At 36.0% G+C, this 13,532-nt stretch overlaps 1 protein-coding gene across 1 annotated transcript in view; it reads left to right on the plus strand.

Moving 5' to 3' along the window:
• The first annotated feature begins 695 nt into the window (after positions 1–695).
• The window catches only part of LOC148947764 (short transient receptor potential channel 4-associated protein-like), a 42,217-nt gene continuing 29,380 nt past the window's right edge, over positions 696–13,532 (plus strand). Inside the window, 5 exon segments of the mRNA XM_089095420.1 lie at positions 696–863; positions 3,637–3,765; positions 10,865–11,081; positions 11,506–11,570; positions 13,089–13,242. Coding sequence (XP_088951546.1) covers positions 759–863; positions 3,637–3,765; positions 10,865–11,081; positions 11,506–11,570; positions 13,089–13,242 — 670 coding nt within the window. The 5' untranslated portion in view covers positions 696–758.

Genomic DNA, 13,532 nt, shown 5'->3' on the forward strand with positions numbered 1-13,532 from the left:
TGAACCCGTCGCCGTTTTTGTGATATCATTCCTCAATCACCTCTAAATCAAAGTTTTCTCACTTGACAGTTTTATTTTTAAAACACATTTTGAAACTTAAGGTTATCATGGGCTGTTGTTCGCTCTTCACTAGGCTGCAGCTATTGCTGCAACCGTGAGAAGAATATTGAAATGATGTTTCACTCATAGGCTTGTGTTCTAGTCCTTATTCTATTGTGGGGAGGAGGGTACACGTAATTTAGTTCGAAGAGGGCCTGGGTCTTCGTTATATAATTACATGTTCAAAAGCAACCTCTCTGTCGCTGATATATTTACATTTATATATATTTACGATATTTATGCTATATTTATGTTATTTTTGTTTTATAAAGTCGTTATCAGTATTATCTGAGTGACAGTATGACAGTATTTAAATTATTATCAGTATTTTTATAATTTGTATTATTAATATATCAGTATCTACATTACTTGTATACATCATTTTAGATGTATTCGACAAACTGTTTAAAGTATAGCTGGTTTGTTAAAGACAGTTTTCGATTTCAATAAATTAAGTGCACTTATCAAGCTAAGGTGTAATTAAACCTTTATCTCTTTGTTCATATCGTAACTAAGAATTATTCACCCCAAGGTTGGCTCCGCCCAGGATTTTTGCGTAACCCCGTTAGGAAAACGGGAAAAGGGTTAGTTTAGTTTTGCGTCTGATTCTGTTAGGTCAATTTTATTAATTTACTTTTAGTTACTCGAATTTGTAAATAATGCCACATAGAAGATCAAGACTTGTTGGAAAATCGAGAGATTCTCTTGTGAAATCTTTATTTGATGGGGAAGTTTCAGGGCGCGGAATCAAAAGGATTTCCCAGGTAAATGTTTTTATTATTTATTGCGTAACCTTTAGGGAGACATTACACCTTGATTCTTTGTCGTAAACAAATTTGTAAGCTCTGATAACTTAGCATACAATGTTTCAGATGGCCATGTTTCGGCCTGCTCTTTTATGTTTTTCTAATACCCCCCTGGAAATCACTTTCTGCATTTGTCTCCGTTTCCGGGTGTAAAACAGATTGTATGTGGGTAAAATTTTAGTTTAGCTACTTTTCGCTATCTTGGAAAGGGGTTAAAAATGGAACTTTCAATAATAAATCCAAGGGATAAAAATGAATTTTATCCCCACCCCTATATATACCAATTCAGGGTATGTATTTGCACATTAGGGGTGGGGGAGTAAATTTTATTTCTGATGTAAATGGGAGGTAAGTTTAAACTTACCCCCCCCCCCCCACACACACACACAATGTGCAAATATATACTCTGAATTGGTATATATAGGGTTGGGAGTGAAAGTCATTTGCGACAAAAATGATTATTATATTTGGAAAGAGCATAAAAAAAGGCATCAAGTGGTATGTTTACTTTATTCGTAAGTCAATAATTTGAACTGCGAAAAAATTACTGAATTTTAAGCAATAGTTTTATTTTCTAAATTTGGGAAATTCATTTATATGTCTTTGAAACCTCATAAATTGAGATTGAGCAAAGTTGTGAAGCTGAAAACAGTATTTATACTTCATTTGAGCAGAAGATTTGTTTCACATGATTTCACTTTCATAACGCAGATTTTTATAGGTCATCAAAGGTCAGTGTCCTGCAGAGGGAGAAGGAGTGGACGTAGGTACTTCAAAACACCTTCCTAAGACATACTTTAGTCTGTAGAGTACATCCCTGAAAGTTTCATTTTCCTAACCTAATCCCTTTCTAAGACAGCCAAAAGTAGCTAAACTAGAACTTCACCTGTATATTGTCTGTTCAAGTATATTTTCGTTGTATTCTGTAGGCTACTCCGGATTCAGAAAATACAAAAGTTGAAAGGTTTTTAGTCTTTCAAACAGCTTAGACTTCGTAAATTCCATTTCCCCTTCTTGTCCTCTTTATTTCTTAAGAGTTCATAGCATGGGTACTTGTTTAGGGACAGGGTCAAAGCCAGGGAAAACGTTCCTAGGAAACCGGGTAATTCAAATCGAAAAAAAACGAAAAATGCACTAGATCAGTGATTCCCAAAGTGGCCCAAGTGGACCCCTCAAGGGCGAATCTAGAGCAAAATCTTGGGGGAGGCCCAATGTTTACACATTGCAAAATGAGCAAAATGTTGAGGGACCCAATGTGACAAAGGTGCCAATAATTGACCAAATTATTCTAGAAAAGAGAGAAAAAAACTGGATAAGAGGGTGCCAGAAAAAATCTCGGTGGAGGGGGGGCAGGGTTCCCCAGGCCCCCTGGATCCGTCAGTGGGACCCCTAGGGGTCTACGGGAGATTTAATGGGGGTCAGCAATGTTAAACGATCACCAACAACACCTAGTAGCAAAACATTTGAGTGATGCATTGGATCAATTGATTCATTTTCTGATAGTTGCGCAATTGTGCGATGAGAATGATGGACTTTCAATGACTGCTCTTACATAGTTACATACTCAGGTGCATTGGTTGTCGAAAGGCGCATGTTTAAAAAGGTTTTCCTCTATTTTTGAATCAGTTTAAGAGTTTCGGGAAAGTAAAGATCCAGATTTAAAAGAAAAACTGATCAATTTGAAAGCAGCCATCCCATATTTGATATTTGTTCAAAAAATTTAATGGTATTAACGTACAATTAAAAGGGGGCAGCCTGAATTTGAAAACATGAGTATATTCAAACATGTGTTCAACATTTAATTGCCCTGCATGATCACTTCAAAATCAGATTTGAAGATAATCTGATAATGGAAATAACACCATGGTTCATAGATCCATTTGATGAAATGGAAATAAAAAATGTGATAGTACAAGAGGAGCCCGAGGTTCGCACTAATGGGGCCCTGAATGTGAAATTTAGAATAGGGTATCAAATATGTTGGCTGTAGACAGAAATACCTATGAAGAAAAAAAATCATTTTAGTCTATTTATTTTTTGTTCAAAGATGCACCTCCTTCCCCCTTGGAAATAGAAAATATGACATAAAGTAAAATTGAAACATTTTCACTTTGTTTTACATTTAACAGGTAACAAAAGACCTTTGCTACAAAGGGCAAAATACACATTATGTATTTTTTAACTTTTTTGTCCAAATTTAGATAAGAATGCATGGTCCACTAAGGGCAAAAGGACACTTCGTAAATTCTTTGGTTTAATAATTGGGTCAAGACATTCATAAATAACTTTCACTCATTTATTTATTTTGTTTTGCTTTACACTGGGTCAGAGACTGTTATAAATTTTCCAAAAGAGCATAATCGACATATTTTAAATAGATTTCTTTTTTAAATTGCTGAATGTTTGATTTTTACCATCAGAAAAGTTATGACATCAATATTTAATAGGATTATAACATTTGACCTTGAGCTTTACCTACAATTTTGACTTTATTGCAAATTAACTTCACCTAATAATCTATAAATAATTTATATTATTCATATTCAACAATTTGGAAACATAACATTTTGAAATGAATATTGCGTTTTTTTTTTCATGTATTGTATTTCATAACGTGGCAGATAGTTGATTGTCATTATGAGATCCATGGAATAATTAATAAGGTCCTATTATTTACTTTTTAAGTCTTGTAATTTTAATGGTATGAATTCAATTTGTATTCCTGTTTCAGCTTCCTTGCACTCTTTTCACGAAGAAAACGGATCCACATTTTCATGTCCTTGCTCCTGTTCTCTGCCTTTTGGAAGATGGAATTAATTATAGACTTAAATCTAGTGAGCAGCTCATTCTTGCATGCAAGGTGAGTACTTTGTCTCTTAGACTCTAAGCCGAGCATATTTATTCAACTTTATTTAGAGTATTTTAACCCCTTTAGAGTATTTTTCTTTCTTGATTTTTTTTATTTAAAATTAGAAAATAAATGCCTAATAGTTGGGGAAAGTACCAATTCTCATTGTCAATGCAAGGCCTCTAGACAGACTGTACCTAATTTGAGAGCTGGGTCAATTTGGGATCCATATTCTCCAAAAACTCATTATTATTTTTTGAGCTCTTACCTTTTTTTCAAATAATTTGCCTACTTTTGCCTTTATTTTTCGAATTCCAACCCCCTCCCCCCTGTCTGAAATAAATTATTTGCATGTGCTTGCCTCTAGATAGCAGAACGCTTGTTTGTTAAAGCTGTTTTTGCTTTTGTAGTGTGGCAGTTATTGTGTTCCTCAAAATTAATAAAATAAAGTTCAAGGCCACCTATACTATATATGCGAAAAAAAAAAGTATTTCCTTTGGGTATTGAGTACGACGTAAACGTAATATTCTGCGACATCGTTTCATATATGCCATATCTATGAAATCAAACAAGGTATGCCATATCTATGAAATCAAACAAGGTAGGGGCAAGAACATCTGGTCATCTAGAATTGAACAACAATGTGGAAACCCTTGCATGGGTGTTTGTAGAGGTTAGACAAGATACCCCCCCCCCCGGGAAGACAGAACGGCACTGCTGTATTAGCTGGAACCCACGCGATATATTATATAGGGAAGATGCTTAAGAAACTAGTCAAACGGTTTTTTGAGAATTGGATTGCAAGCCAGGTTTGTCATTGCGTTTACAATATTTAAACTTTTTTTTTGGATTTCGGGGGGGGGGAGGTACCTAGGTTAGGTTTAGTTACTTATTTTATATATGATATTCTTTACCCCCCCCCCCCCTAATGTGCAAATATATACCCAAAATTTGTTTCTAAACTAATATATTTTCATCTTATTTTGTTTTATTTCATTAGCATTAACCAAACTTCACTTCTTGCGTGGGTTCCAGCTAATACAACAGTACCGACAGAACTTGCGCAAAATGTGCTATATTTTGTGATATCCTGGAAAACTAGATGCCTTTCACGAAACCCATTTCTAAACCGCCCCCTCCCTAGTAGAAAAAAAGACGTGTATTGGGTGCCAATGAGTGATTCCAAAAAAAGAAAAAACTAAGATTATGGCACCAATTTAGGGATTCATTTGAAAGAAGTTTGTTCTGGGTAGACGTCTCCCCCCCCCATCTGCTTTCGTGCTTTCTCTTATCCTCTCTGATTGTTTTGTTTGTTGCTTTATACTGTTGATAATGCGATGTTACAAACTTGACAGAAACCGAAGAGAAAACAGTGGCACAGCTGGGGATAACCCGTACCATTGGTACCACTGACGATTTCTATACATTTTAATGTAATTTGTATATTTTTATGGTTATCTTAGACCCCCTCCCTCATCCGAAAAAAATTCCTACGTACATACATTTGAACTTTCTCTGAAATAAAGAAAATGTTGTAAAAATACGCACTTTTGAAACTTGTAATTTGACCCAAGCATGTATCTGGGGTTGGAGCCCTCGGACCTGTGCCTCTCTTAGCAGTCTAATAACATTTGGTACTTGTATAATATCCTGACCACACTTTGCTTTCTATCCGTAATAAAACTGCTTTCTCTCTATATCTGAGTATGCACTCAAAGATTATCAGCTTAGCCTGAAAAAGATAAACTACAATGTAGGTATATTTTAATTAAGTATTTAATATATAGAGTTGGTATTTTGGTTAAGTTAGGTATTTAATATAATCCGTTCTGGGCAGCCTGCTTTCCATAATTTTCTGTTGTAGTTTCCATAATTTTGTTACTGAAGTGTTATATTTTCATCACTTGTTAGTATATTTCGTTTTGATTAACATAACTTCACTTCTTGTGTGGTTGGGATATTTAACAAGTACCTAACATTTTTACGCTATTGCCCTTTTCGGTAGAATTTCCTGCATTTTTGGGTTTGACACCCCCCCCCCCCCCCAGAGGAAAAATCATGTGTGTGCCTGTCTTCCTCACACGAGGGCATTTCCTAGGGCAAGTCCTATCCTTTTCTGCAAACGGCAACGGTCGATGTCCCTTGACAAATAAACCAAGAACGTGTTTGTATAAATTGCCATTGACGTGTTTTTCCCCACTTTTCTTTTTTTATCTATTTTGTAACAATATGACTAAAACAACTATTTGATATAATAAAGCATTCATATTCATAATCTGATTTTTTCTTTAATATGTGGGAATTTGACAGGTCTCTTGCTAGAATGATTAACTGTTCTTTGTTCAAATCAGGCTATTCACCTAATAGTGATTCATGTATAAACAAATATGACGTAACTAGAAGACCGTTATGAATAAATCGCATGTAAGCAAAGCAAGTTTTCGAGCATTGTAATTATTGATTAGGTTGATGCTGGTCAAGAACCAGAAATTAGATTTGTGTCATCAGGATGGTTTATGAAATAGTGTAGCTTTCAAGCAGACCCGTAAGAGATAAGGGTTGGGGAGGAGTAGTGGAGTAGAAATACGGTTTGACCTGGGGGAAATTGCAACAGACTTTTTTCTACACCAAAATGTTCTGAAAAATCAGCTGAATTACACCAAAAAAATCCCTCCTGCACAAGTGTCCCAAATGTGCCCTTGAAGGGGGAAAATGAGGGGGGGGGAAATTCATTTTGTTTATATAAATGTTTTAGAGTTTAAATAATCGTTTCCTATCAAATCAAACATGACCAATCCGAATACGTCAGAAATCCAGTTTTCTGTATCAGGATATCAATTTTACCTTCATGGAATGGGGGGAGGGATGGGTAAAGTACGCAGATCATTGTCTGACGGATTGCTGCGACGAAAGGATCATTCATATCAAATAAAGTACTGTAATCCTAAATATGAGGTCAAAAAGCAGTTTTTTTTACTATTTACCTGATTTTTAACTCTGAGGGACCTGTAATATGAGGGGTTGATAATTATTACTTCTTGAAAACCAATTCTTTAATCTAGGTCAAAACTTCAGATCAATCAATTATAAAAAGGAAGGTTTAGACCTCAAGTAGATTAATCACAAAAATATTTTGATTTTAAAGCACAACCTAAAGCTAACTTTTTCCTGTTCGTCTTTGTTATCGTCCTCATCCTGTCTTGCTGCAGCGTTAGCACATAACGCCCCTTTACACTCCATGCAGGCAAAGCTGCAGAGTAAACCGTTCCGACGATGGCTGCATCTGAGGGATTCGCACCCGCTGGTGCACTGGCACCGCACCATATTCAGCAGATTTTCTGGTGCTGATGAAGCCTCTGTCATAATAAGAAGATACATGTCCCGCGACGAAGAGAGGCGCCAACCCCACTCTTTGGGCTTCAGCGAATTGGACGTGTCCTTGCCACTTCATTATTTGGAATAGCACCCGTAAGTGTTACTTTGCGGCAGCCTAAGTTGGCGGACGCCGCTCTCCCTGAATAAAAGCATTTGAACTTGCAACTCGTATAGTAAATAACCGATCCCGGGCATTTTCTGGGTCTTCTCATTACTTTTCCCTTTGTACATGCTGAACTAAGCTTTCTCTCCAGCTTCGATGATCTCCTGGTGTTTGGATCCTGGTGTCATGAAGATCTTCCCAAGCATTCTTAAAAAAAACATCTTTTAAGTGACAAGGAAACCCTTGCTGGTTCCCTACGCTGTGAAGTATAGATCGTGAAGCATGTGAAGTATCGCAGCCACATTTGCCACATTGCGTGGCAAACGAGTAAATTTTCTGCTTCGGTTCTTAGTTTGCTCTTGATTCTTTTTATCATACTTTCTTTTTATAAAGATATCACATGCATCAAGCTTGGCATGGTACCGCAGAAGGAATAATGGGTCGGTATCATTCCCAATCAAAATGGTCAACAAGGTTTCAGCACAACTGACTGCGGTTTGTACAACTAAGAGATCGGCATCATCCTGAGCACGTAGAACTTGACATCCTGAGTTCGCCAGCATCTCAGTTAGTAGGTCGATGAAGCGTTGTTAATTTTTGGGGCTTCTAAAAAAATCCTCCTTACTTTTGATGATCTTCATGTTAGGACAAGGCCGTACCCAGGATTTTTTTTCAGAAGGGGTTTTGCTAAAAAAAAATTTCGGGGGGGGGGTTACACAAAAAAACTAAAAAACCGCATACAATATTTGGTTATATCCATTTTTGTTACGATATTACGAGTCTGACAAACATTTCGGGGGGGGGGGTTCAACCCCCCCCCCTCCCTCGAAATGCTGGTTCGACAGTTTCTCTCTCGCTATTTATCACCACAGATGGCTTTTCAGTCATAGTTTACAACTTTCTCCTTTCTCGTAAAAAAATATTTGTCAATTTGTTTTTCTTCATGTCCTTCAGTATCTTTTCTCCCATAGATTTGGCATTGTCTACGTTTACAGATGATGAAGTGCGGGCACCAGTTACCACGTTCAACAGTTGTGGATCCTGCCTGGAGGGCTCTAGGGGCTCAATGTATCGAACTATATTTTCTATGTCCACCACATCTCTGGCATTCCTCGAAGATATGGCTTCTGCGTGATTTTCTATAGTCAACTCTGCAAGGCCAGTCTGGTTCTGCATGTGTTCGTTAACGAGAAACAAAGTAGGCATAGGAGATGTCCAAATTGTCTGCTGCAATTCAATCATGCCCCTACCTCTCGTCAGACCACCACTCGTTTTCATACACGTTTTCATATATTAACGTTTGTTCGATTACCAAACCCAATGGCTCCTAGGAAACTAATGCGGCTGTGAAGTCCACCTAGGACAACAATAGCATTTCTTAAAGCACTTGTGGCAGGCTCTACATCGATGATAAACTGCCTTCCAGTAAAGCGGTTGGTCATAAATAACAACTTTAGAGTTTTTCCAGCTCGACTAGCACGCTCGTTAGCATGCATTAGTGTAGAATAAACACAGGAGATCAGAAAATCATTGAAAATCAGAAATGGTTATCCGCTCTTTCCCAAAATCTAAAGCATAATCCTAAATAATATCTCATAAAATATTTCTACTCATGCTCGCAGATCCCAGTTTTTTCTTTTGTCTGTTTTTGGAAGTAAATAAAAAGGCACAAACCTTTCATATAGCCTTGTACCCAGTCATGTAGCAAGTACTATGATAGATGGCTCCAGTGATTAGATCAGCTAAAGAATGACACTAAGGAATGGATACCGCAAACTGAAGGGGAGGGTGCATTCTAGAACGCTGGTTGGAAATTAAATTGTTTGAGACTCATATTCTAAGGCGCCGCTGAATCGACTAAAATGATTAAAATAACTAGTTCATATAGATTAATTTTTACAACTGCTTTAGGTAAGATGAGGTACTTGACTACGTAAAATCAAGTTTTCAACTTTATTTTCGAATTCGCCACCATTTGTTTCACAGGGTACGATAAAAAAGAATACGACAACCTCTTAATTTCGATTTTTAACCCCCCTCCCTCCGTCCTTTTAGAATGGAAATGAGCATAAGGGAACGAAAAAATGGAAACCTGAATTCAGATTTGGAGTCAGCATGCTTGATTTGATAAGAAACGAGTATTTAAACTCCAAAATATTTAAAAACACAAAAATCGATTTCCCCCTCATGTCTCCTTTCATGGGCAAATTTGGGACACTTGTGCAAGGGAGATTTTGGTGGATTTTTTTTCGTGTAGTTCAGCTGATTTTCTAAACATTTTGTAAAAAACGTTTAAAAAATTATGTTGCAATTCCCAAGGTTTGACCTTTCCTCCACTATAAGGACCGTGTGCCTTCCCCATTACCTCTAAATGATTTTCGATAACTCATTATTATTTTCCGTTTAATTCGCTGCATTCTCAGTATTTCAACAACATTTAGTGAAGATGCCAAGGTTCTTGTCGGTTATTGGAAACACACCCAAAAAGTGAAGTTAGGTTAATCCTAATGAAAAATAACAACACATGATGATAATATAATACTTTAGAAGCAAAATTATGGAAACCTAACCCAACGTGACCTAACATAACCCCAACCCCTGATGTGCAAATATATACCCCAAATTATACAAGCCCAATGCATTGTACTTGTTTTTGTAGCTATGTTTCCAATAATCGACAAGTACCGATGTCAGTTATATATGTAGTCATTTGTTTCTGGGGGGGGGTTCAACATCGAAAGACGTGAAATAGTTGCAAATAATGTAATAAATATAGGAAGTCCCCAGAAAAAACCAACATTCTAAGGACGATGTAGATCCTCGAAAGCCCCCACCGCTCTTAGGTACGTGAGTGGGGCCAGCTTCAAAGTCGAGGAAGTCGGCGTCATATTTTTTGGAAATAGTGATTCCCCCATTTAGCTGAATGGGCATTTTTTTTTTTTTTGCTAGTGATTTCATGAATTCTAACTCATGCATTGACCCTGACTTTCCATCAGCCGCTGAAATGCTCTTGAAATCGCTGAACTGAATTGTCAAACAGTTTTTGTGCAGCAAAAGATATTCCCCCTTCATAATTTAATGTTTATTTACCATTGCCTCCATAACATGATACACATTGCCTTCTTTTATTGTTTGATGGATTGGGGGAAAGCTATTTGGGACCGAGTCCCTCTTCCTTCTTCCCAAAGGAATTTCAGGGTGCGCTCCTTTGTCTAAAAAGTGTATTTTCCTCTAATTTGTTCATCGCAAAAAATGATTCTGTTTTTCGTAGGAGTTGGGATATACAATAGGAATAAAATACGATAAGCGTTGTGGATACGCAATTGATTCTCTTAGGCTCTTTGCTAACTTTTCCCTCAAGCGCGAATAATATTCTTTTAAAGTAAGTCCTTTTTTTATTCTCAGGGTCCCTTTTCTTTAGATTCTTTGACTGTTAGACTGTGGCTAGCTGGCCACAGAGTCACTTTTTAAAGAGATCGATGAAAGCGGTTAAACGTAAGTTATTCCATCTCCTTTTCCAAAGAATTACTGGACTGTATTTAGTTAACTTAAGAAAGAAATATTGTAATTCTCAGTGTTTCATTTCATTGTGTTTGATTTCTAGTCGTAAAATTATTTTTTTTTTTGTTGCAGTCACTTTTATCAGTCCTGAAGTATTCACGAATTCCGGGAGATTTAAGTATAATCGATCCAGTGACGGAAGCAGCCAGCGTTTCCAAGGCAGAGAAAAAAGCCATCATTTTCAGGGAGCACGGTGGTCTTGATCTTTTAATCCTCATTCTTCTATCCTTCAAACTACCAGATGAAGAAGAGGAAGTAACATTACACTCAAATCCAGACCTTCATAAAAGTAAGCTTTTACTCCTTATTACATTTGAAAGGGTTATCTCTCCCCTCCCTCTCTCTCTCTCTCTCTCTCTCTCTCTCTCTCTCTCTCTCTCTCTCTCTCTCTCTCTCTCTCTCTCTCTCTCTCTCTCTCTCTCTCTCTCTCTCTCTCTCTCTCTCTTGTTCTGATGTAGGCTTATTTAGCAAATTATATTGAGATCACTCATGTCTCTTTTCCCTCTCACTATTTCTCTAATCTTCTCACTCACTTTGGTTGTGATTACATTGATCAAGGTCGTTATAAACGGGTTGTCAATAAAATAAAACCCTAAATGCTTGTCCACAATTTTGTGTCAAATTATCTTCTCTCCATGTCATCCTTATTTGTCTGTTTCTTATTACAAAATATAGTGTGAAATAAATATACTTACATTTTTTCTTAATTCCAGAATTTGAATCTACTGTACACGTATTGAAGAAAATTCTAGAAGCATTGACACGACTCTGTGTTGTGGTAAGTAATTTATGTTCTTTTTTTTTAATTTACTCTTTTTCCTTATATTTGTGCTAAAAAAAGGAGGATATAATAGAGATTGATAAAGGAGTGTATAAGGAGCTCTGATAGAGATGGGTAAATAGTCCGTGGGCTAAAGTGTTTGGTAAATATAGAGTAACTATTGCATATAAGTATGTAGTGTTTTTAAATATAGCATATTTATTCTGTTAAATATAGGATATCAGTATATAGTGTTTTTAAATATAAAAACTATTTGAATATAAGAAGCCTATATAATTATTCTAAATTTATATATTGTATGTAATGTCTTTAAATATAGTATATACAAAGCATATAATATTAATATAGTATTATTTTGTATACATTGTATATGGTGTTCTGCAAGTATTCTTAGGCTAAAATCCTTGATTTTAACTATGCAAGTATTTTCTATGTTCGGTGGGTTAGAAAACTTTTAGGCCATGCCGTTGTTTTCTGTTTTATCGTAAAGCTTACCGAGTGATTTCAAAAACGGTCTGCTAAACGAGATTTCCTCCAAGGGGGTTTAAGATAGTGGTGCCAAATAACGAATTTTATTTTATGGTAGGGGGGGGTGTGAACTTTCTGAATCAGGAGCGGCCAATTTTTTCCCAATGAAAATACTTAAATAGGGTATTTTTCAACGTAAATACCCAAAAAGGTATTTTTCAGAATCTAGGGAGTGAGAAGAAGTGCCCTCCCTCCCAATTGGTGGCACTGTTTTAAACCTACTACGCTAGAGATCAAAAAGCCATAGATCTTTTCCATTTGCATTTTTTTTATTGCAGAAATGTTTTGAAATGAAAAAGATTTTATGTCGCTATGCAGATATGACAAGAATGTTATTAGCTTCATTGTATTATTTAGCTACGTCAATCGTAGCTACTACGAAAATGTACATGAAATATTCTGACCTCCATATTGTTGTTTAATTTTTGATTTGAAGTTAAATATAAATTTCAGCTTGAATTTGGTTGATTAAAGCAGCAACCGAACTTCAGAAGAATCCTTAGTTGGCGGTAAAATAAATTGTCAATATTTTCTTAAAAATAAACAAACACGGAATTCTTGACACAGCTCAACAACTCTTAGAGATAGTGTTTGTATTATGAGTATCTAATTGTATTTATACATAGCCATCTTGCTGAATTCTCAAAAAAAAAACTTAGTTCAGGTAGTGTTGAGGAGGGTTAGCAATTCCACTAGATTTTGAAAATGGTGACGCATCAAGGTAGATTCGATGATGGTGATAATTTTTGAAGTCCCAAGCAAGAATGTCCATAGATTAAACACTCCAGGAAAAACTATAAGCGAACTTTTTTTCCAGAGAAAACGCAAATGCATATTTAGAATTCGGCATATGAAATTATGTCAGTTTCTAATGTTTTATTTTATTTGAGGATTCTAGGGGCTTTTTAAAAAAGGATTGTTAAAAAAATATAATTAAAAAAGCAGATTGATGGAGACAAATTGGAGATAATTAAAAAAATTTTCTAGGATGCACAATGTGGAGGATATTTAGCAGAAAGTGGTCGTGTATTGGATTACTGTTTTGAGTTGATTACACACAAGGAGCTTTATTCTTCAGCATGCGACCTCATTGAGCATATGTTTTTGGCCAGAAAAGATTTATTGAGCTTAGAGTCAATACGTGAGTATTATCGTACAAGCGGTCATTACCGCTGTTTGCTTTTATAGATCAAGTGTTTTTTTTTTTTTTTTTTTTCAAAAGGCTCCAGTAGGTTTTACAAAATCCCAGTAATATTTCATGGGACTAATAGTTTTGTAATTGCAAGAAAATAGTATTTTAATTCTTCTTGAGGTGAATATCAAACCTGGATTAAAAAGAGTTGGGCAGAAAGAATCCATCCCAGAATCTGAATAAAAATTGAATGAGAATCCCTAAGACTTCGTTTAGATTTACAGTTTAAGACCCAATTT

The sequence above is a fragment of the Artemia sp. Qi Xiang Cuo genome, chromosome 10 (genome assembly GCF_049724085.1).
Source record: "Artemia sp. Qi Xiang Cuo chromosome 10, ASM4972408v1, whole genome shotgun sequence".
Lineage (NCBI taxonomy): Eukaryota > Metazoa > Arthropoda > Branchiopoda > Anostraca > Artemiidae > Artemia > Artemia sp. Qi Xiang Cuo.